Consider the following 21708-nt stretch of genomic DNA (forward strand, 5'->3'; position numbering starts at 1 on the left):
TGGATACATCTGAATGTAGTTGCTACTGTAGCTCTGACTCCAGGTGGGGGGGGGGGGGGCATATATGGTGTCCTCTTCAGATGAGTCTATCACTAAAGAACTTTTGTCTGAAAACAACACCGTCCCCACTGTGAAACATGGTGGTGGCAGCATCATGCTTTTGATGCTTTTTTCAGCAGGTAGAGGGAAGCTGGCCAGAGTGGAGGAGAAGGTGGATTAACTGCAGCAAAACCCTTGAGGAAAGTAGAGACTGGGTTCAAGGTTCAGGACAGAGACCCTAAGCCTACAACCAGAGCCAGAAGGCAATGGATTAGATCAAAACCTAGAAGTATATACATACATGGTGTCTGTGACAAAGTTAGATATTTAAAGTTCTCCATCCAGTCTGTCTGAGGTTGAGATATTTTGAAAAAAAAAAAAGAATAGACAGAACGTTCAGTCTGTAAAGGAATAAAGCTGGGAGAGAGTTACCCTAAAAGACTTGTAGCCATGATTACTGGGACAGTCGGTATTATTAGGTACTAACTCAGGGAGCGTTAACATAAATGTATTCAACTCTTTTTAGATTGTTTTTTTTTATGAAGAGAAATTAAATAACGTGATTTTCCTGCTTTGTGTTGGTCAACCACATAAAAGTGGTGATAAAATCCATTAAAGTATGGCTGCAACCTGAGAAAGTGTGGGAAAAAGTTGAAGGAGTAGGAAGGTTTTTTGCAAGGCGTATAAACATAAATTATCCCTTTTTTGAATGTAAAATGATGTAAATCCCTTTCATGACTGTAAGCTTACAGAGTAAAATAAAGGACGCCAACGAATAGAAGCCCTTATGTGAGATAATGCATCAACTTCAGCACGGCTCTGTTGAATAGAATACATTACAGCTACTTTGAGCAGCTTCCCGTAATTCAAGGCAAAATTCCAGTGAGCATTTAAACTGCTTCCAGAAAGACTCTAAATGTCATTAGCTGAAAGATATATGCGGTAAAAGTTCCTCTTCTTATTGAATTCAGTTAGAACTGTGACGGCTCCAGCAGAAACAGTCCAAGCATGAAATTACGGCCTCTAACCCCTGCTGAGCTGCTAAAGCTGGAATTAGAATTGTAGTGGAAGAGGAAAAGCTAACAAATGACATTGTGCAGTGCAAACCGATAAAGACAGTAAGTTATTGTGTGTTTAGATCCAGTCATGCCTGCTAAATTAGTGCAGGTCCCGACGTCAGCTGCAGCTGGATTTATCTTCCTGGAACAGAGGGCGGCTTTCTGAAGGATGCTTCGACTTGTGTGGCATGTTTTCAGATATGATGAGGAGTTTTGACCTCAGAAAGCACACAGGGCTCCACAGAGGAGCTTCTGCAGAGCTGTTTGCCAAACGCAAACCTGAAATGTGCCAAATTGGCAACTGTTTTCGGACCATCTTCTGACGTCTTATTTCCGTCTCTTCTCATCTCCTTTTCTCTCGATCTCTCTTCTCCAAACTCACCCTTCCTCTCCTCTTTTCCTCTCCTCGTTCTCCCTTCTCTCAGATTATGCTGCTGACTGATCCGGAGTTTGAGAGCAGCGTGCTCATTAGCACCGATGAGGGAGCCAGTTACCAGAAGTACCGCCTCTCCTTCTTCGTCCTGAGCCTTTTATTCCACCCCACAGAGGAGGACTGGGCCTTGGCCTACAGCCACGACCAGAAGGTGAGCTCACTTCAGTTTATTTGAGGAGCTCCGATTCAGAACCAGAGTTAACGTACACCACCATAGAGAGTTAGAAATCCTCATTCAGGTCTGATTAAGGGAACTACAACTCATTTTTGCTATAATTAATTTCTGATAATCAACATTTGTGTCTTGCTTAATTTTTGCTGCTCGTTGCTTCTTTGAAATTTTATTTTGCTCTTCGGGGACATTGGAAGAATTGATCTATGATGTATTTAAAAATATTCTGTGATATGAAAAACAATACTGTAATAATTAATTTTAAGACTTGTGCAAACTAAATGAAACAAACAAATCAGATATAAAAGTGAAATACAAAACTGAAAACAACCCAGTTTGGAAAGCTGTGGCCACCATTGAACTAAAACTTAGTGTCAGACAGCATCTCTGTGACGTTTTGCAGGTAACCTATGATAAGACAGAAACACTAATTATCTTCCCTGAGAACCAAATAACTAAAATCAAGCAATATCCTAGTGGACTGGGCTCCTCTGTCAGACCGAACCACACAAATCTTGGTGTAATGTTTGATTCTCTCATCTCACTAGAGCGCCGTTCAGACGGATTAATCAGAAACCGTCTTTTTCAGCTAAGCAATATGTCTGTGCTTTGAGCTTTGGTGTCAAAAGCTGAATTAGAGATGATTATTCATGCTATAATTTCGTCTCGTCTTGACTATTGTAACCGGCTTTTTATGTGTTTGAGAAGAACAATCTTGACCGTCTGCAGTGGGTTCAGGCTTTTAACCGACACACAAAGAGACGGCACATTAGTCCAGCTTTAGTTTTTTCACATCAGCGACGACACATATTAGAGTTCATTTTAAAATGTTAGTCTTCACATTTAAAGCCCTGTGTGATTAAACTCTAGCCAACACTCAAAGAAGTGAAGCAGGGCAGTTGTCCACTTAATGTTAACATTTAAGCTTCAATTAAAACATAAAAACGTGTTTGTTGGGTTAAATTGATTTTTTTGCTGTTTTTTTTTTTTATTATTATTACCCAGAAAAAAATCTCCCTGGTGGTGATTTTATGGTTTCTTCTTGATCTTCATCGTTTTAGCAGATGCCTGAAGGTTTGAATCAAAGCTAGCTGATATTTCATTTTGAAGAGAAGCGACCCCTGATCATGATGCTGCCACCACCACGTTCCACTGTGGCTATCCAGGTGGTCTTACCTTTTCTAAGTGTGGCTTAGATTTTGGTTCAGGCAGACAGTGATATAATATCCAGAAAAGATTTCTGAGATTTTATTCTTCTTATTAAAATTTTTTCTTTCAACAAGAATGTTATGTATTTATTTTTTACAACTTTCATCTCAGCTGTGTGTAGAAATCAATAGACTGTCTCTTGCAGAAATTAGTCTACTCGTCCAGTTTCTGCCTTGTCATCTATTTAACTATAGATTTTTTTTTTTTTTCCATTAATGTCACTTGAATAGAATAGAATAAAACTACATTTATCGTGCCACAATGGAGAAAACGCCTAGACAGGATACACTTGCACACTAGATGAAGTATTATGAATGGAAGTAATTTGAATAGAAAAGCTAATTTAAAGTTACCTTGTAAAGTAGAAGAGAGTGAACTTATCATTAAGGGGAAAATACTTCCTAATTATTATGTGGTAATGCAGCATATTAAAGTATATGGCTTTTACTTGCACAGCGTTTTGACTAGTCTGACGACTCCAAAGCACTTCACCCTACACACAGGTGAGCAATGTTAGTACCCACAGATGCCCAAGGACACAAATACCGAGATGGTCAGAGCAGGGGATCGAACCAGCAACCCTCCAAATGCAGGACAAATTTCTTAACTCCTGCCCCACTGTTGCCACCAAGACAAGTACAAGACATTTGATAAGATAGTGAAGTTACAAAATATGGGCATATGGAGCGATGGTGAGTAAACTGGTGAAATGATGTTGAAGCTGGAACTAAGAGGCAGAAGGCAGGACTGATATGAGGTGAACAACCAAAATGATTCACTTTGTGAAGCTTTTTTTACCATCATCAGTGAAATATTGACCTCACTATTGTAAAAGGTTTCAATTTAGTTCTGACACTTGTTTCTAATTAATACTGGAGAGTTGTCAAATTAACATTTTTTATTTAACATTCCACTATAAATGTGAAAATAATCACCTTCCAGTTTAAAAAAGGAACATTTTATCAAACTTTAGGAAAGATTTTAGCTGAGTGGTGACATCATCAAGTCGCTCTGCTGCAGTTGTCCTTTCTTTCTCTGCATGGATGTACTTGCTAAGTAAATACTGATGACTGTCAACACTGTGCCATGGTGTAGATATGATCCGGTGGATTTTGTGTTCTTCTCCTGACTGATACCTGTCAACAGCTGACATCATTATGATTCTTTATTATTGGCAGCAAAAAGCTACCTGGACAGGTAAACTTTATTTTAGGTTACTCAGATTCACCAACGCAGATCTAGCAATCTTAAATCATACAGCGTTTAACAGACTCAGCGGGACTGAAATGCTGTACAGGTTTATGGAATAAAAGATGAAAAAACATAATATAAGTCAAAAAATAAATCATCTGCAGTAAAACTAACAGAGTAAGAGCAATTACAACAATAGAAAAAAGCGCTAATAAAAACCAGCCAGATACTTCTACTCAACTGGAATTAAAGGTAATAAGATAACTCTGTAAAGAAGATTTCTGATAAATGTATGGTACTGGTTGTGAACTTAAAGCTAAAATTGAATCCTAGGCTGATTCTTTTTATATGATGTTTGTTAATTATTTTTTACTTAAACCACCAGGTTGCTTCATTGTTGTCATTTTTTATTTTATTTTACCACAGATTTGTGTTTTAAGCAGTTAAATTGCTCAGGAAAAACATAAAAAATTTAAACTGGAGAAAACAGAAACCCGACAGCAAACCAAAAACCTAAAAACCAGAAGAGCCTGACAGTCATCTTCACTTTATTATAAAGTAATGCTTTTTTTCTCATTAGAAGCAATTCTAGATTTTATTTTTATTTTTAAAAAAGTTATCTCCGGGATTTTCTGAAAATGTTTGAACTTTGATCAAAGAAGTTCAACTTTGGTTGAAAATGGTTGAAACTTTTAATTCAGAGGTTCTTGTTTAAATCCTCATGTTAAAGTAAATTGTTGCTGCTCCTCTGAATCTGCATCGGAATCCTAATGGGCTGGTGTGTTTTAGAATCTGGTATCCTGTTTAATCAGCTGAATCAGGGCTAAAAAGCAACATTTCATCAGCATGAGTCTCCTGGCAACTCGTTGCTCTGCATTTATACAAAAATGGTTTGATTCTGTGGTGGAATTTGATGAATCTACTCAGGAAAACGCTTGAAAATCTTTATCCAAAGACTAAAACAAGCCCAGGTAGGTACTTCTCTTTTTGACCCAACATTTTCTCTAAACAGTTATTCCTGGAGAGGTGCCTAAAAGTGTCCCATCCACCTGTCACTATAATGGTGTCACCTTCACCGGTCTTTGTGGCACAGTGTGAAGCCCGGCATGCCGTCTTCACACAGCGCTCTGAGATTGTCCCAGTAAATGTCGGCCATTAAGGTCAACGGCACTGATCTGAGAGCTGAGCCTTCGCTCCTCAGGGGGCCAGATGATCGGTGAACAAAGATGGTCGTATCAATCCTGTCTGCAGTTCACATCTGAAAAAGGTTGTCCCTGCGTGAGTCACAGGGACAGGGACGGGTCGGTCCAACTTTATTTGTGACAGCCAAAGACTTTTTGACAAAGTTCGGAGGAGAAGAAAGTTTAAGAATAATTTAGAAAGATCCTTATTACTGAATCTTTGGGAGAGTTTTTAGAGCAGGGCACTCCTACCAGGGAAGGCTGCAAGTTCCCTAGTTCAAATCCCCCAGACTTCCCCTCTGTGTCTTTGAGCAAGATGAGTTTAGATGCAGAGGACACATTTCGTTGCAATGACAAATAAAGATTATTTCTATCATTTAAGAACCAACTTCAGCAGAACTTTTTAATATTTCACTCTAATGGATTTGAAGATGATCTAGAACATGATTTAATTGATCAGACTCGGTCTAAATGTTGAGTACCAGCATATCTGAGAGTTACTGAAGTGACGAGGACACAATGTCACACGTTGAATAATTTTGACACTGTTTAATAGAAGTATTTTAAAACTTAGGAATGAATTATTCACCAAAGGTTGTCACAAAAAGTCCAATGAAAGTAGTGTATTGTTGTGAAGTGGAAGAAAAAATTTATGTTTTAATAATTTCTTACAAAGTAAATTCTGAAAAGTGTGGCATGCATTTTTATTCAGCTCAGCTGAGTCCACACATTGAAGAAGCAGCTCTAATATTCACAGCTGTGAGCTTTGTTGAGTATCTCCCTAACGGCTTTGCATATAAAAAAAATAAAGGAACTCAGACTCAGCAAAGGTGACTGAGGATCATTAATAAACATGATTTTACAAATCTTTCCACAGATTCTTAGATTGTAATTTGGATTTTGGTTTGGGCTTTGACTAGGCCATTCAAACCTAAATATGCTTTGATCTAAATCATTCTGTTGCACCTCTGGCTGCATCACTCTGCTGGAAGGTGAACCTATAGGCTTTAGTCGTGCTTCTAGCGCGTCCATTTTGGCCTCATCTGTCCAGATTACCTTATTGCCCCATAACTTACAGCTGCAAAATGTTTTCAACTTGCCTTTCCTCCAGCCTTTGTCTTGGTCCTGCCAACAGACTATCTCATTTGAGCTGTGGATCTCTGCAGCTCCTCCAGAGTTGCCGTGGCCTCCATGTCTTGGTATGTCTACATTTGGTCCATCGTCTCCATGTTGAGATGATGGATTGAACAGAGCTCTGGGTGATGCTTTAAACAGAAACATAACCTCCCTGACCTGTCTGCTGGGTCCCTGGGTCCCCATGATCCTGATCGTTCACTAAAGTTTTCCAACAAACCTCTCAGGCCTTCACAGAACAGCTGGATGTATACTGAGATTAAATTACACTCAGGTGGACTCTATTTACCGAATAGGAAACTTATACAATAAGCTGGCTACAATGGATTTTATTTATATGGGTATAAAAAACATGTTGGAATGTATTCAGATTTAAATTTGTAAAACATTGAAATATTTTAATTTATACTTGATAATTATTGACAACTTTCTGTTGTTCTCTCGCCAAATATCCACATCAAATGCATTGCAATCTGTGGATGTAATACGAAAGAATGGGACATTTTCAAGTATTCTGAATATTTCCACAGATCACTCTATACAGGCTATTAAATTAGAATTTGAAACCCAGCATTGAGTCTTGTTTACAACTTAACAGTCACATTTTGTTTAATTATTGTTTCATTTATTTGCCTTAGATATGTTAAAGTTTACTCAGGGTGAGAATCTGTTGCAGTTCTCTTTGTTGGTTCCCCTTTAACAAGAAAAATATCCTTTCTTAAAAATGTGCAGCACTGTGATAATCAATATTAAGATGGACAAACAAGCCAAGATTCAGAAATTCCTGTGAAGTTAAAGTAAAGGTGGAGCTGAACGTGTAGAGCAGCGAGCCTTCAAAGTTCCTGGCAAAACATGAAATCACTGAAAGTCCTTTGCAGTCAACGGCGTTTTCCTAATTCTGAAACAGTGTGTTCTAATGTTAATTAAAAACAGCCCTCGGCTGGTTGCATTATGTATAAGAGCTGCAGCATGCAGAAAATATGAGGTGCTGCCACCTTGCCCATGAAATAGACTCACAAGATCAATGACGGTAACAGCTATTGATCTCAGTGATTAAATCCGCGGCAGCCGAGGAGGCGGGAAATACATCAAGCAGCCGAGGAGAAAGTTCAAGAAGGCTCAGCCGGCAGAGAGCTGGATGTAGCAACTCAACATTAATGAGGTGGACGGTGATAACAGGTATTATGAGGCTAATGGTTTATGTGGCTTTAATTTGCATCCTTCCAGGCAAAGTTGGCGCCCGAAGCAAAAGGCTCCGGCGTGATTATCACCTCCGCCGGACTCATTTTCACTCCCATCCTGAGTGTGTCATCCACACGCTGCAGCTTCCTCCTTGGGGCTGTTGTCGCAAATATGTTCTTCATCTAGTTAGTTAATAGGGATTTGCACAGATATTATTGGTGGCTTAATTCGACCTGATTTCCCAAGCAGCCCCAGCGCTTCATCTTGACTATCGAGCCAACAGCAAGGAGCTTCAACGTGCTCATTTTCAGCTGATAGTCTTCAGACGAGGTCACTGTGAATCTCTTCAGCTGGAAGTGTTTAAGTCGAGCGGCACCCTTACAAGCAAACTTAAAAAGACATCAGAATTTATGTCGAGACAAATGGGCTCGACTGAAGTATTTGTTGCGCTTCTTGATTCATTTTAAATGACTTCTCTTTTTAAATTACCATCTGGGTGCGTCCACTTAGAGTAGATGGAGCTATTTTTAGATTTGAAAACGCTAAGTGACCTTTGGAGGCTCTTATCTGTCGACTGTGAACGGTTTGTGGAGACAATTACTCACTGATGTAGTCCCTCGTTGGCTTCTGTTGTTGTAGCTGCTGCCAAGTGTTATGCAAACAGGCAGATGCATAGAAACATCGACAAGAAGAAACCGTCGCCTTATTACTTTTTATATTTCTTACCAATTTTATTTTTTCTGTGCCTCTTGTAATGTTGATAAGATGCAAAATTATATAACTTTAAATACTTAATCCAGCAACAATCACTTTCATATAAAAATGGTAAAATTAATTAAGCAATTACTGTACAAATTTCATCCAATGTTTAAGAAGGGAGATCATGTGTTTTTCTTAGTTTAGGATTTATATAATTGTTTATTGACATAATTTAAAATGATCATGGCTATCAGTGGCAGCCAGACATCTAAATATGTTCTTAAATGTCTACCCACTTATAATAATCAGGATTTTTTTTATACTGTAAAAATATTAGACAAAGATACATACTTTTTGAAAAGGTTTCACATTTAATATAATTATCAACCTGTATCGTTCAGATGAAAAACAATTCAGTTTAGCTTTGTTTATATAGCACATATTAACAACACATCATCTCAAGTCTCTTTCCAAAGTCAGACTCCATTAGATCCTCCAGGTTGGTGAGAAAGTTTCCTCTCTAAGGAAACCCAGCAGGTTGCATCAAGTCTCTCCAAGCAGCATTCACTCCTCCTGAAAGAGCGTAGAGCCACAGTGGACAGTCGTCTGCATTGTTGATGGCTTTGCAGCAATCCCTCACACTGAGCATGCATGAAGCAACAGAGGAAAAAAGTTTATTTGAGCAACAAATGGGACTTAAAAGGGTGAGGTAACAACCGTACTGCATCATGGGATACCAGGGCATCGGGAAACCGGCTTCATCTTGTTTACATAGCTTCTCCCACAACGCTGTCTTTGATTTCTGGCTTCAGAAAGTTACAATTATGGTGCAAACGGGCTGTCATTAACAGTCAGATTCGTTAATGGCTTCAGGAAAAATATCAATGGACTGACATTTTTAAGTTTATCCCATGGGATCAAAGCTAAGGAGCTCGAATCTCTGTATATCTTAAAAATATATGCCGAATGGACTCTGGATAGCAGCCGTGAGACAACTTAATCTCACTTTCAACGCTATATCCCAAACCATGTGTGTTCAAGGTATTATCAGACTGGTAAGTCTGAATCACAGCTTGTTTAACTGTTTAACACAGAGCTTATTTATGCTGCTAGCTAGACTAGACAGTTGGGTCTAGCAAAAAAAAAAAAAAATAGGAGTAAAGGAGAGCCTATATCTCCTCCACACATGGGAGATTAATTTAGACATTACTTCATAAATTGTCCTCACTTCTTGGAGGTTATCTATGATATTTCATCATAACTGCAGTAATTGTAAAGGTAATAATGGGCATGTGTGTTTCTCAAGACTTGTTATCCTGTTTCACATGGCGCTTTTAGCAGGCTGCTAGCCTAGCCAGCTAATGCTAGCCTAGGTTGCTGAGGGTAGCAGACAAAATAAAAATAAAGGAGATCCTTCGCGAATATTCCCTGCTTCATAAATAAATGAACCGATGAGCCTTTAAATATTTCAAACATAAATGCAGAGTGTATACCAGGCTTAAACATTTTTTTTAAATAAATTTGTCCATCAGACATCAGAGCTAAGCAGGAGCACTATGTGTTTACCTACCTCTGAAATGACTAGTTTTCTCTTTAGGACAAACATTTTGAAGATCCTGGACCCACTCAAAGCTGCTTTCTCCATGAACATTTCTGAATTATTTACTATTATAAAAACTTACTCCACTGACCAGATAGTAGGGTGACCAAACGTCCGTATTTCCCGGGACATGTCCGTATTTCACGTCCTGTCCCGGGCGTCCCGGGATTTTTTTAGAAAGTGAGGAAATGTCCTGTTTTTTAAATTGCCTTCATTGGACCATTAAATTGACAGTCACTAGGGCACTGCGCACGGTGCTGCGTGTGACGTAATCCCTGAGCCGCGTCAGTGCGGGCAGCCCTGTTCTTAATCAGAAGATAGATAGAGTGGCTGTCAGTACGCCATCAACATGCCGAAGCGCAAATGTATGTTTACCGACGATTTATAAAAGAGTTTCCCCCCCGCTTTCAGACCGGGTCGAGACAAATAGGAGGCCTTTATTGTGCTATTCATTCATTACAGGAATTGTTAAGCATTTTTTAATAAATAAATTTTGAATAAAATTATCATTTGTTATTGGAGTTATTGCTGTTGACTTTTACTGAAAAGCATTTTTAATAAACCAACTGTAAATATCATGTTATTGTAGGATTACGTAGGCCTATGTTAAGTGAGTGCATGCCACAAACATCTCTATGCATGGGAACAGAGATCCCCCCCCCCCTGCTCCAAGGTGTCCTGGTTTTCCCAAATGAAAATATGGTCACCCTACAGATAGAGAGCAAGCTCAGCTTCTGAGAATGCCAGTGGGCGGCCTTTGTTCATTTATCATGCTCATATGTAGCAATCCCTCTGATGCTAGAGTTTTTTTTTTTAAGAGGGTGAACCTTCAGAACGGGGTCTAGCACAGGATGAGGTTGTGTCTTCACACAAATCTTTACAAAACAACATCCATTGGGAAGATGACCCTCTAACTCCCACCTTCTGCTCCAGCTGTGAAATCAGGATTTCATGGTCTACTGTGTCAAAGGCAGTGATGAGATCCAGAGGTAGTAGCAGTACATGGTTTCCAATGTCAGTTGCAAAAAAAACTAACATTTAACAAAGTTGGCTATGTGATATGGAATTGTTTAAAACTGGACTGAAATGCTTTCATAATTTTATCCTCCTCCAGGAAGTCCTTACAGTTGGCAGTTAAAAAGCTTATTTTTTCTTTTACTCAGACTCAGAGACATGTTTATTTGGCAAATATTGACACATAATTAGATGTCAGTTAGAAAGTTCTTATTATAGTTTGGAGGCCGATAAATTATTGTACAAACCAGCAAGGGAGAGCAACCAGGCAGAAAGTGGGCCAGGGAAGGTGCTCACAGTAAAGGTGTGACCTATACACAACAGCTACACCACCATCATGATTGGAAGTCCTTTAGAAAGATAAAACATGCTAAATTACCTGGCATAATTGCAGAAAAAGTACTTGACCCAACAGAGGAAATCCAGAACCCAGGTAAAGAGAATAAATCCAGAACATGGGTAAAAAACTCAAACAAAAGGTGTTTTCCTTATGGATTTAGAAAGCTCATGCTGATGGATAATGGCTCCCAGGCTTCAGTATTAGGCAGAGCACACACCGCCTGCCTCAGATTCTGCCGGTTCACTCCGCACCAGTTCAGGAATCCAGGACCAAAGCACAAAAGTTGAGATGTCTGACTAAGTTCAATGACATAAACCCGCTAGGAGTCAACAGGCTCCAGGTCGCGCCATGGGGCGGCCGTAGACCTGAAATTTTACCAATCCCAGGAGATGGCTGCTGCTTATACTCTCGTGTCTGCATTGTTTCCTCCAGAGAGGTGGGGCTGGAATACTGAGCGGCGAGCTGGTACGTCAGCCAGAGGACGGAGCACAGAACTTTGTGCATCATTACCAAACTGCACCAATAAACATGCAGATAGAAGAAGCTCCAGGAGTGTCACGCAATCATTTTATTTTTTCATTTATTTTTTAACATGTCCTGTCTGGAAGTGTAGCATTAAGAATTGATATCGTAATTCCAAAGAGAGCCCAACAAATTTACTTTCACAAGTGGAGTATTACTGTTTTTACCACAGTGCTCCGCTTGATTTATATATGCAAGAAGCTTTATTAGATTTTACTCTGGGAGTTTTTAGCATTGAATGGACACATAAATGGGAAGGTAGAAGAGAAAGAAATGAAGAGATAAAAAATGAGACAAACTGCTAAAAGGGAGAAAAGGTGACCAAAATAGAGGAGAGGAAAAGGAGAGAACAATATAACATCCACAGAGTCTGCTTCTACACCTGCAAAGAGAGATATAAAAAGAACAGAAGAACCAACTGATAAAATATTACAGGTACAAACAATCAACGCCTTGATACCTTCACTGTCTGGCAATCATACGCTAGTATGAAACTGACATGTTGGATGACACACATAAGAATCAATACAAATTAGCAAAAAGTAGAGAGAGGTTGACAGTAGGCCACACACACACCCTGGCGGCAATATTTGAAGTAAAGTAATCCGAGGGTATGTAAAATCCTTCTGTATTTCTAAATTAGTAGCAAATCCCATTCCTATAAGGGAATTTGGCTCTTAACAGTCATTCAGAAAATGTTTGTCATGAATTATTCATGTTTTGAATATTGTTGGATGCGATCTGTGTGTGAGTAGGTTCTGATAAAGTAATCTAAGAAGTCTAGAAAGAAAATGATTTAAACATAAGCAGTTCTTCTGAGTGAAAGGTGTGATTCGAGGTGCTTGGAGCTGGAAAAGCGACTCTGATTTCTTTAGTTATTTAATAAACCCTCTTATCCTTGAACATTTTTTTGTTTAAATGCTTCTTGGCAACAGTATTTAAAAGGATACTGCTGAGGGATTTCTCTACAAACATCTGAACAAACTTGAGAGACAAGCCCTAACTATTTAATGGACTGTAACATGATTAACTCATCCAATAATTACATCCTACAAGAGTGCCGTGCTGTACACTGTAATCAAATGTTGTCTGTAATCAGCTTTTATTTCCCAGTGAAATGTGGATTTCTCACCTTTGACAGAACAGATTCTTCTCTGAGCTGCTATTCGACAGTGATAATTATTATCTCTGATAGCTGCATTGTTTTTCTTCGGCTGTTATTAAGATTCAGATGGATAAAGCTATTTGCCATTGCACCTCCACGAAGTGGCAGAGCTTGCAGAGTTGGATGATAAATCTTGCAGCTTGTATGATTTATTGTTCTTTACTGGTAAATGCAGCCTCATAAAACCCTGTAGATACATTCAAGTTATAGCTTTCTGTACGTTGTTTGTTTAGAGGATTAGATCTCTTTGTCAGCTACACCTGCAGCGCACCTGCAGGGTCATTTAAGTCACTAGAAAACAAGCTGGCAAGTTGATCCTGGGAGGAAATATGCTGTAAAGCTTCTAATATCTGCAGCACAGATAAATAAAACACTGCAATCATCATTTTATAACTGTTTTCAGGCTTACAGCGCATGATAGTTGAATTAATTTCCAGGTAAAGAAAATTTGAAAAAGCCTTAATGAACAACGGCGAGCTGCTAAGAGTTGTAGAAATGTTGGCATCAGTACATAAGACAATGGCTAACAAGATAAAAGTAATGATAGAGTTTCCACCTCAATATTTAACTCATAAACTAAATATTAATACAGAGATCTTTCTGATAAACAGAAAGAAATGAGTAGAAATGCTGTCTCGGTGGTAGTAATTTGGAGACCTAACAGTCCATCACCCTACAGAGGGGTTTAAAAGCTTTGTGTGATGAGCCAAATCTGCAATTGGACACTGAGAAATTAGAGCTTAATACAACCCAGTTGTAAATTCTTCTCTCATGCTAACCATTGTTGTTCTGATGTACACAGGCATCAGTAGGCCATGCAGTGACGGTGTCACTTTCATAATCAATGTCTTCCTTGAGAGAGTTTAACAGCTGTACATTATGACATAATATTGTTCTGACGATGCTGCCTGTCATTCAGTTGTCGTCTATATAAAGTGGAACTGGAATGCTTTGGTCTGAGTTCCTCGTTACTTTACCCTCACACTCCCCCTTTTTACCCCTCTTTTGAGCTGTGTCTGAGAGCAGCTTGTATTGGTGCTGTCTCTTTAAATCTAAAGGAAGCATTTCACACCACGACACCTTTCAGGTCGCAGAACGTTCCCCTCCACTGTGTCCGCCCATTTATTGGAGCATGATGGGGGAGGGTTTAATGAACAAGTGATTCGATTCAATTCAATTCAGTTCAATTTTATTTATATAGTGTCAATTCATGAAACATGTCATCTCAAGGCACTTCCCAAAGTCAAATTTAATCAGATTATACAAATTGGATCAGATTATACTGATTGGTCAATAATCTGATCCAGCTGATTGGTTTATATAGCACCAATTCACAACAAGTCATCTCAAGTCTCTTTCCAAAGTCAGACTCCATCAGATCCTCCAGGTTGGTGAGAAAGTTTCCTCTCTAAGGAAACCCAGCAGGTTGCATCAAGTCTCTCCAAGCAGCATTCACTCCTCCTGAAAGAGCGTAGAGCCACAGTGGACAGTCGTCTGCATTGTTGATGGCTTTGCAGCAATCCCTCATACTGAGCATGCATGAAGCGACAGTGGAGAGGAAAACTCCTCTTTAACAGTGAGGAGAACCTCCAGCAGAACCAGAACCAGGCTCAGTGTGAACGCTCATCTGCCTCCACCCACTGGGGCTTAGAGAAGACAGAGCAGAGACACAGAAAGCACAGAAGCTCACATTGACCCAGGAATCTTTTCAACGTTATATGGTAATAGCAGGTAATCTGTCTTCCCTGGATGATGTCACAGCTAACAGAATGCCAGACCAGGTGTACCTTCTATGAAGAGAAAAATTACAGAGAACTAAAAGTTAAAAGCTGAAATAACGACAAACAATGCAGATTGGAGAGCAGTATGAGAACTCAACAGAGAGAGACAAATAGACCCTGATGTCCTCCAGCAGCCTAAGCCTATAGCAGCGTAACTACAGAGATAGCTCAGGGTAACACAAGACACTCAAACTATAAGCTTTGTCTAAAAGGAAAGTTTTAAACCTGGTCTTAAAAGTAGACAGTGATGACCTGTCCACTTGGTCCACTTGTAACTTTGGCATCCTTCAGATTGGATTACAAAATTACTCAGAGAAATAAAAATAGCAGACCCGCAAGACTGGTAAGGTGAAAGCCCATGACCTTGTTTAGCAGATCCACAGCAAATACTGTGACATAATTGTTCAAAAAACATAATAAAAAATAGAGAACCCTGAAATGGATTTAAGAACATGCCCCAAAAAGTATATCAAGATATCTACGACACACCTGGACACCTTTATCTAAAAGTTTTCTGCACTCATAGAAACTCCAAGCAAACAACAAAATGTATTTCAGGGCTAATGTGGATTTTGCCCTTTAAAAGTCCCTTCAAGCTAAAACTACACATGCAGCAGATGACGGGTATGTTAAATAATCTAGCAGCAACGGCAGTCAAATATTCTCTACTCCACGTCATTTAGCTCAGACACTCTTTTTGTTTTATAATAGTGTCTGTTAAAATTTATTTTTGCTTAAAAAACTAAGCAAAGGCCCATTGTAACTTATTAATTTATTACTTTGATTAAGTAAGTAAGATATTTACTTAGACTCAGAAGGGAACCAAGATTACAAGTTGTATCTGAGATACGATGTGGACATTAAAATGTCTTAATTTGTGCTCTAAAGTTGGAATCTAGAGACTCTCAAATTGATTTTATACCTGATTAATCTTCAGGTTACAGTTATGAAGGATATCCCAAACGGCAGAATTTCAGTTTTCGATGTTGAGCGCATCCAAAAATATAAGCGATTATTTAACAATTCCAGCTGTTTTAAACATAGAAATATCTTCTACGGCTCAGATATAAAATGTAAGATGAATTCGGGTTATAATGCAAGTGAAACAGAACAAGTTTAGGCTGCAGGAACACAACCAATTCATCATAGAGACAGTGGGAACGTTATGAGTGGCTGAATCAACAGCTTGGTTCATTGTGAGAAAAGCAAACCGGCTCAGAAACATAAACAAGCTATTTGTATCTCTGCAGAGGGAATTGCCACAGTGCAAACCCACCGGTTACACAGCACTCTCACACCTGGCCAAACCACTTTCGCTCATTTTCTCTGTTAGCTGTCAGAATACATTATGTGTGAAATATAGTGAGGGCAGCCTGCTGTGTGCTAAATGCTAATGTCAGCATGCTTCCTTACTAACACAACGTGTTTGAGTCTGTTTTCAGTATTCACCAAGAGAAAAATTATGCAGTTCATTCATTTTTCAGCTTGAGTCTCTTCTCGTTTTTCTGAGAAGAACATGTAAAAGATCATCTTGTCACTGAGGAACCAGATCTAATAGTTCCACGTTTATTTCACATCTAGAACAAGGTGTTCAGGACCGGACCTGAGCATAAAACAAGAGGCTGGCACATGCACGCCGCCTTATTTATGTCACACCTTTCTAGCACTGATTCATTAGATAATGCTTTACACAGCTTCACAGAACAAAGGCAGGTTTTCAAAAGGGGCCAAACATCTATTTGAAAAGCAGTTCATAAATGCTCGTACATGTACTATACTACAATAAGATAAACACTAAAGAAAAGGATAAAAATCCACAGAAACATATTCAAATACATCATGGAGGTGAACAAAGAGGTAAATTCAGTCTTATAAACAGATTTTGAACAAATCAAGATCACAGAATGGGAGCTTTAAAAATAAAATATCAAATTCTACAGCGTAAAGGAGATTATTTTTCAGTCTCTATTAATATAGTTGGACTTCTGCATTTCTGAGGCATAATTGATACAGTCTTAAGGCTGTGTTGTGGATGTTAGTGTATAATATATCCAAGATACACTTTTTTTCCTCTGAGTACACCTGCTTCAAAGACATACAGGCAAGGTCTGTGGGCCACTCTGTTTTGACCTTAGAGCTGAGTGAGTGGCACAACCCTCAGTAGGGATAGAGAACGACATGGATGCATCTAAGTTGGCATAGCAACAGTCCAATTTGGATGGACATTAGCAATTTTTCATTATACCTATAGAGATGGATACCCATTAATTTTACTTTTATCTTCCAGGTGAATGCTGAGCCAGAAATCTGTTTTTTTTTATGTCCATAAAGACAAATACTGGTCGCAATGTCTGGAAGTCAAAGCCAAAAACATTAAATCATCTCATCCTAATGTTTATAAGGCCAAATGTACATTATTTTTTTAGAACTAACTAGTTTCACCAGGTTTCACTGATAAATGGAACATGGTGGCATATTGTGGTATTTAGTTACATCATCAAGAAATTATAGTTTACATGTACTGCAAACATGTGTCCATAATAATAGCATCCTGGTATGGTCCAAGAAGGCTGTCCTGAGATGAGCTATGGAAGCCGTTCACTTGTTGTGTAGCATAGCAGGAATGTGGCTAGAGTGAGCTTGTGATATATAGAGCATGGTAAGAGCTTATCTTTTGGGGGGGGGGCAGTAAATAGTAGCATAGCTGTGTCATGAATGCCTTCAAGGGGAAGGAAGTTTTCCAAGTCAGCAAAGCTCTGATCTGCTGTGTAGGTCATGAGGAGCATGGCAAAATCTCCATTCACTGTTAATTAGACATAAACAGCCCCTTCAGATGTTATGTATAAATAATGTGATCTAATATATCAAAGGCAGTGGTTAAACCAATCTGATGAAGGGTAATGTAGAACCTCTATTGTATATTTCATTAAACAGAACTAGTAGCTTTTTAGGGCTGCACAGTTGGTAGTACCGTTTCCTTGCAGCAAGAAGGTCCCGGGTTCAAACCCCGGGGTCTTTCTGAATGGAGTTTGCATGTTTTCCAGAACCCCGTGACCCTGCATGGGTAACCAGATATAGAAAATGGATGGATATTGGCGTTGTATAGATTTTTGACGACTTGTTAATTTTAATAGAAATGTGCTGGACTGAAAATGCCTTAGAGCAGAATATGAAGTCACACTGAAAATGTGTGATATCCCTCCTTGCTGTCGGAGGTTTCACAGACTGGGTGGCTCCCTCTGCAGATGTGTGACTCATGTAATAAACTGTTTATCCATGTCCTTTACAGATTGTCTTTAATGTACTAAAGCTGGGCCTCTTTCATAGCATTTTTATTGATTTGCTCTCTGCAAACAAATTCTGACTGACATATTTTTGTTTTGCTCCCATATTCCAAAAAAAAATTGTGCCTGTCAGGCTCCTGCTGTGGCTTGTCAGCAGACCTCTGAGCAGCGGTCTGCTGCATGCAGGCCCACGGACCCAGACGATGTATTACCTGCTGATCTGACCAGCAAGCAGAAACACCGGCGGAGCGCTGACAAATTGAAATTCACTTTCTTCTCATTTCCTTAGAAACAGCAGAAGCAAAAAGCCAAAGCTGTACTTTAGAAAAACAAAGCAAGCTGCCGGTATAAGCGATGCATGTGGAGTGTAACGAGGACAAGGGCTTTCATGGTTCAGCTCTAACCTCATACACATCCATCCGCATGGAAAGAAATCTGCCGCGTATTCACAACACCCTGCAATTTCATTACTCTAAGACGCTGTACAACACACCCCGTGTCCAAGTAAACATTTAATTTGTGTCTTCCTATTTCCACTGGAGCTGTGGTAATCCATTAAGGCTGGAGCATCTGTGGCAAGAAGCCTCTGCCTCAGAGGCAGCAGCAGCTTTATTACAGACTCTGACCTGGAACGCATGTGGGATTCAACCAAAGCTCTCCATGGCACTGAGCTGGCAGCATCCTGCAGATGCACGGATTAATGTCATTAGCAAGGTGATGGATGGCTCCATGTGAAGCAGTAATAACACAATAGATCATGACTAAATGATCAAGGACTGAGGTGTCTTTGGAAGGTTAACTCCAGATTGTGGGAAGAAAAGAAAAAGATACAGCTGATTGATATAAAGGCACTCCTGATGTGAAATAAAGACCGAAAGCCAACAAAAAAAAAAGAGATCACAGTATGCTTCAGACAGACAACTGTGGAGGAGGGTGTGTCTGTTTAACTCAGTGGGCACATATAAAAGAATATAAATGATGGAGCATGGCCGGGATGCATTAGGAAATATTTTATCGCACTTTCCTGTATCCATCTGGAATGATGAAACAGACGATGGAGCTCTGAAATCAAAGGGAAATTATGGATACAGGGAAGCACGGCTACATGGGAAGGAGAGGCGTCAGAACAGATGGAGGCCCTCACTCCGATGGAAGACTGGGGTATCTGTTGTCATTCCTTTGTCAAAACAGCAGATGGGAGTGTGCTGCCAGGCCAATGGAAAAAAAAACGTCAACAGAAAGAAGTTTGTCCTGCTGCTTGTTCAGCCGCTCCTCGGATCCGGGTCGACTCTTTAAAAAACACTCACAAATCTGGATAAGAAAGTTCTCTCTGCAGCCTCACTCTCTCCATGAGTTAACGTTTCCCTGGAATATGAAAAGCCGGCGTAGGAAATTACACAAAATTACACCTTTTTGTAACAGCTAACGTCTATGATACAGATTGGCAAGGTAATGAGATATCCTTATGTAACACAAAATAGGATCTATTAGTGAGAATGATATGTTAAAGTCTAATCGGTTCACTGTTCCAGGGTTAAAACTGGTCGAAATATTGCTTTATACAGTTAAAACGGACAGGAGTTCCAAAAATACATAAGGGTTGATTTAAAAGTGAAATGCATTTTTTTTTTTACTTTTTAAGCTCAAATGTTGTTTATTAACTTGTGGAATATATGTCATATTTGAAACTGTGCTTTCTCCAAATTAATCGGAAAATGTTACGATTGCATTATTGAGAAAAAAAGAGTTTAAATATGGAAGAACACAGGATGACAAACATGACACCTTATTAAAATATCTGGACCACAAGCTTTGCAAAGTAAAAGAGCAAACATAAAGGAAAGATCCAAGGCAAGCATCCAGGTTACAGACCAGAACATAACGGAGGGACTCAGCGGAAGAGGACGGACCTACGGACAGACGGACAGCAACTGGTTGGTCGATCTGACTCAAAGGAAAACAAGCTAAGGTGAAATTAAAGTGAGGTCAATACATAGAAAAATAAGAAAAAGGGCAACCACCGTACCTGTCCAAGGTGTACCCCGCCTCTCGCCCACTGACAGCTGGAGAAAGGTACCAGCACCCCTCATGACCCCAGTAGGGATAAAGCGTGTAGGAAAATGGATGGATGGATGACAACAACTGTTAGCATGAGCTAAAAGGTTTAACCTGGCTAAACTTATACCACCAGTCAAATTAAATTGTATTTGTACAACACTTTACTGCCGTTACTGCTGAGCCAATCATCAATCAGGGCAAGAAATACAAACTAGAAAAAAAAAACAAAAGCAAACAGTTCCACAGCTTTGGACCAACTACAACAAATGAACAGACCCCCCACTGTTTGTACTTTGACCAAGGAGAGCAGCGTCCTGGAGAGGCTGCAAGGTTTGGGGTTTGAATCCCCCAGACTGCCGATCTGGATTCCTGAGCATGACCCTTACCCCACGGGTGCTGGCTAATCGCAGCCGCCCACTGGTTAGTTAAATGAAGAGGACACATTTACAGGAACATAAGATAATTATTACTTACTAGGGACTTCCAGAAGAAGTTGGTCAGCAGACTGAAGAGCTAACCAGATTATGTGCTTGTGAGAGGTCACGTATACAAAAAGGTGCAATGCCATTCACGATTTTAAAATCAAACATTAAAAGTTCACTGCAAAAAAGGAACTAAAAGTAAGTAAAGTTTTCTTGAAGTTAGTGGATATTTACTTGATTTAAGCAGCTAAATAAAACTATTTGCCAATGGAATGAATATTTTTACCCCTAAAATTAGATAATTAGATTTACTGCACTTGAAATAAGATGATGGAGATGAATTGTTCCTATTTTAAGTGCAAAAATCTTATTCCATTGGCAAATAGTCTTATTTAGCTGCTCAAAACAAGGACAAACACGCTCACTTCTTGGAGATCTAAGTTATTTTCAATTCCCTTTTTGCAGTGTTTAAAATTAACTCTAAAACATCCTGGGAGCCAGAGGGGGGACTTGGGTACTTGAGTGATATAGGACTGTGTCTCTGAGTGTTGGTCAGTAGGCGGGTAGCAGCGTTCTGAACCAGTAAGAGGGAACTCTGGTTTATTCCAACATAAAGGGCATTTTAATACTCCATATGGGAGCTGATGACAGCATGCAAAGCTTCTGGAGGTCCCTTTGACCCAGAAAGGGTTTAAATTTAGTCAGAAGTTGGAGCTGAAATGTAGGAAGTAGAATACAATGTGTTGAAACTGTGCTCTGCTATTGGGGTAGAAAAACCAAAGTATGATGCTAAGTTACTATAACTCTGACCTATAACTCAGATATCCTGTATGGTTGTGTTAGTTTTGCATTTCTGCTTTTACTTAACCAAAGGATGAAACCTACTCCGCAGCCTTTGCTCCACCAGCACGCTCATGTTAAGTTTTAAAACCTGATTATGAAATGAAACCTTATGTTACATGAGGATCATGTTGGCACAGCTTAAAGATATACAGGAAACATTTTGATTCATTTCTGATTGAAAGATGCTAGAAAAGAGTGGGAAGAAAATGTTCCTCCTCACTTTCAGACATTCAGGCGGCTGCTTCTGTTTGTTCATCTCAGTGTAGAGAGCGGTCATGTCCTCATGGAAAGGAGATTTATCCCCACATCCATTTGCTGTGGTTCATGCAAAGTTCATGTCTAAATCATTTAAATGTCATAAAGACAATTGCAAAAGGCAGC

General features: G+C 39.4%; 1 protein-coding gene across 1 annotated transcript in view; it reads left to right on the forward strand.

Annotated features, from left to right (window-relative positions):
* The window catches only part of sorcs3 (sortilin related VPS10 domain containing receptor 3), a gene marked incomplete in the record, with an annotated part of 346527 nt that overhangs the window by 189502 nt on the left and 135317 nt on the right, over positions 1-21708 (forward strand). Inside the window, 1 exon segment of the mRNA XM_036137616.1 lies at positions 1523-1681. Coding sequence (XP_035993509.1) covers positions 1523-1681 — 159 coding nt within the window.

Source organism: Fundulus heteroclitus, chromosome 5, assembly GCF_011125445.2.
Source record: "Fundulus heteroclitus isolate FHET01 chromosome 5, MU-UCD_Fhet_4.1, whole genome shotgun sequence".
NCBI lineage: Eukaryota > Metazoa > Chordata > Actinopteri > Cyprinodontiformes > Fundulidae > Fundulus > Fundulus heteroclitus.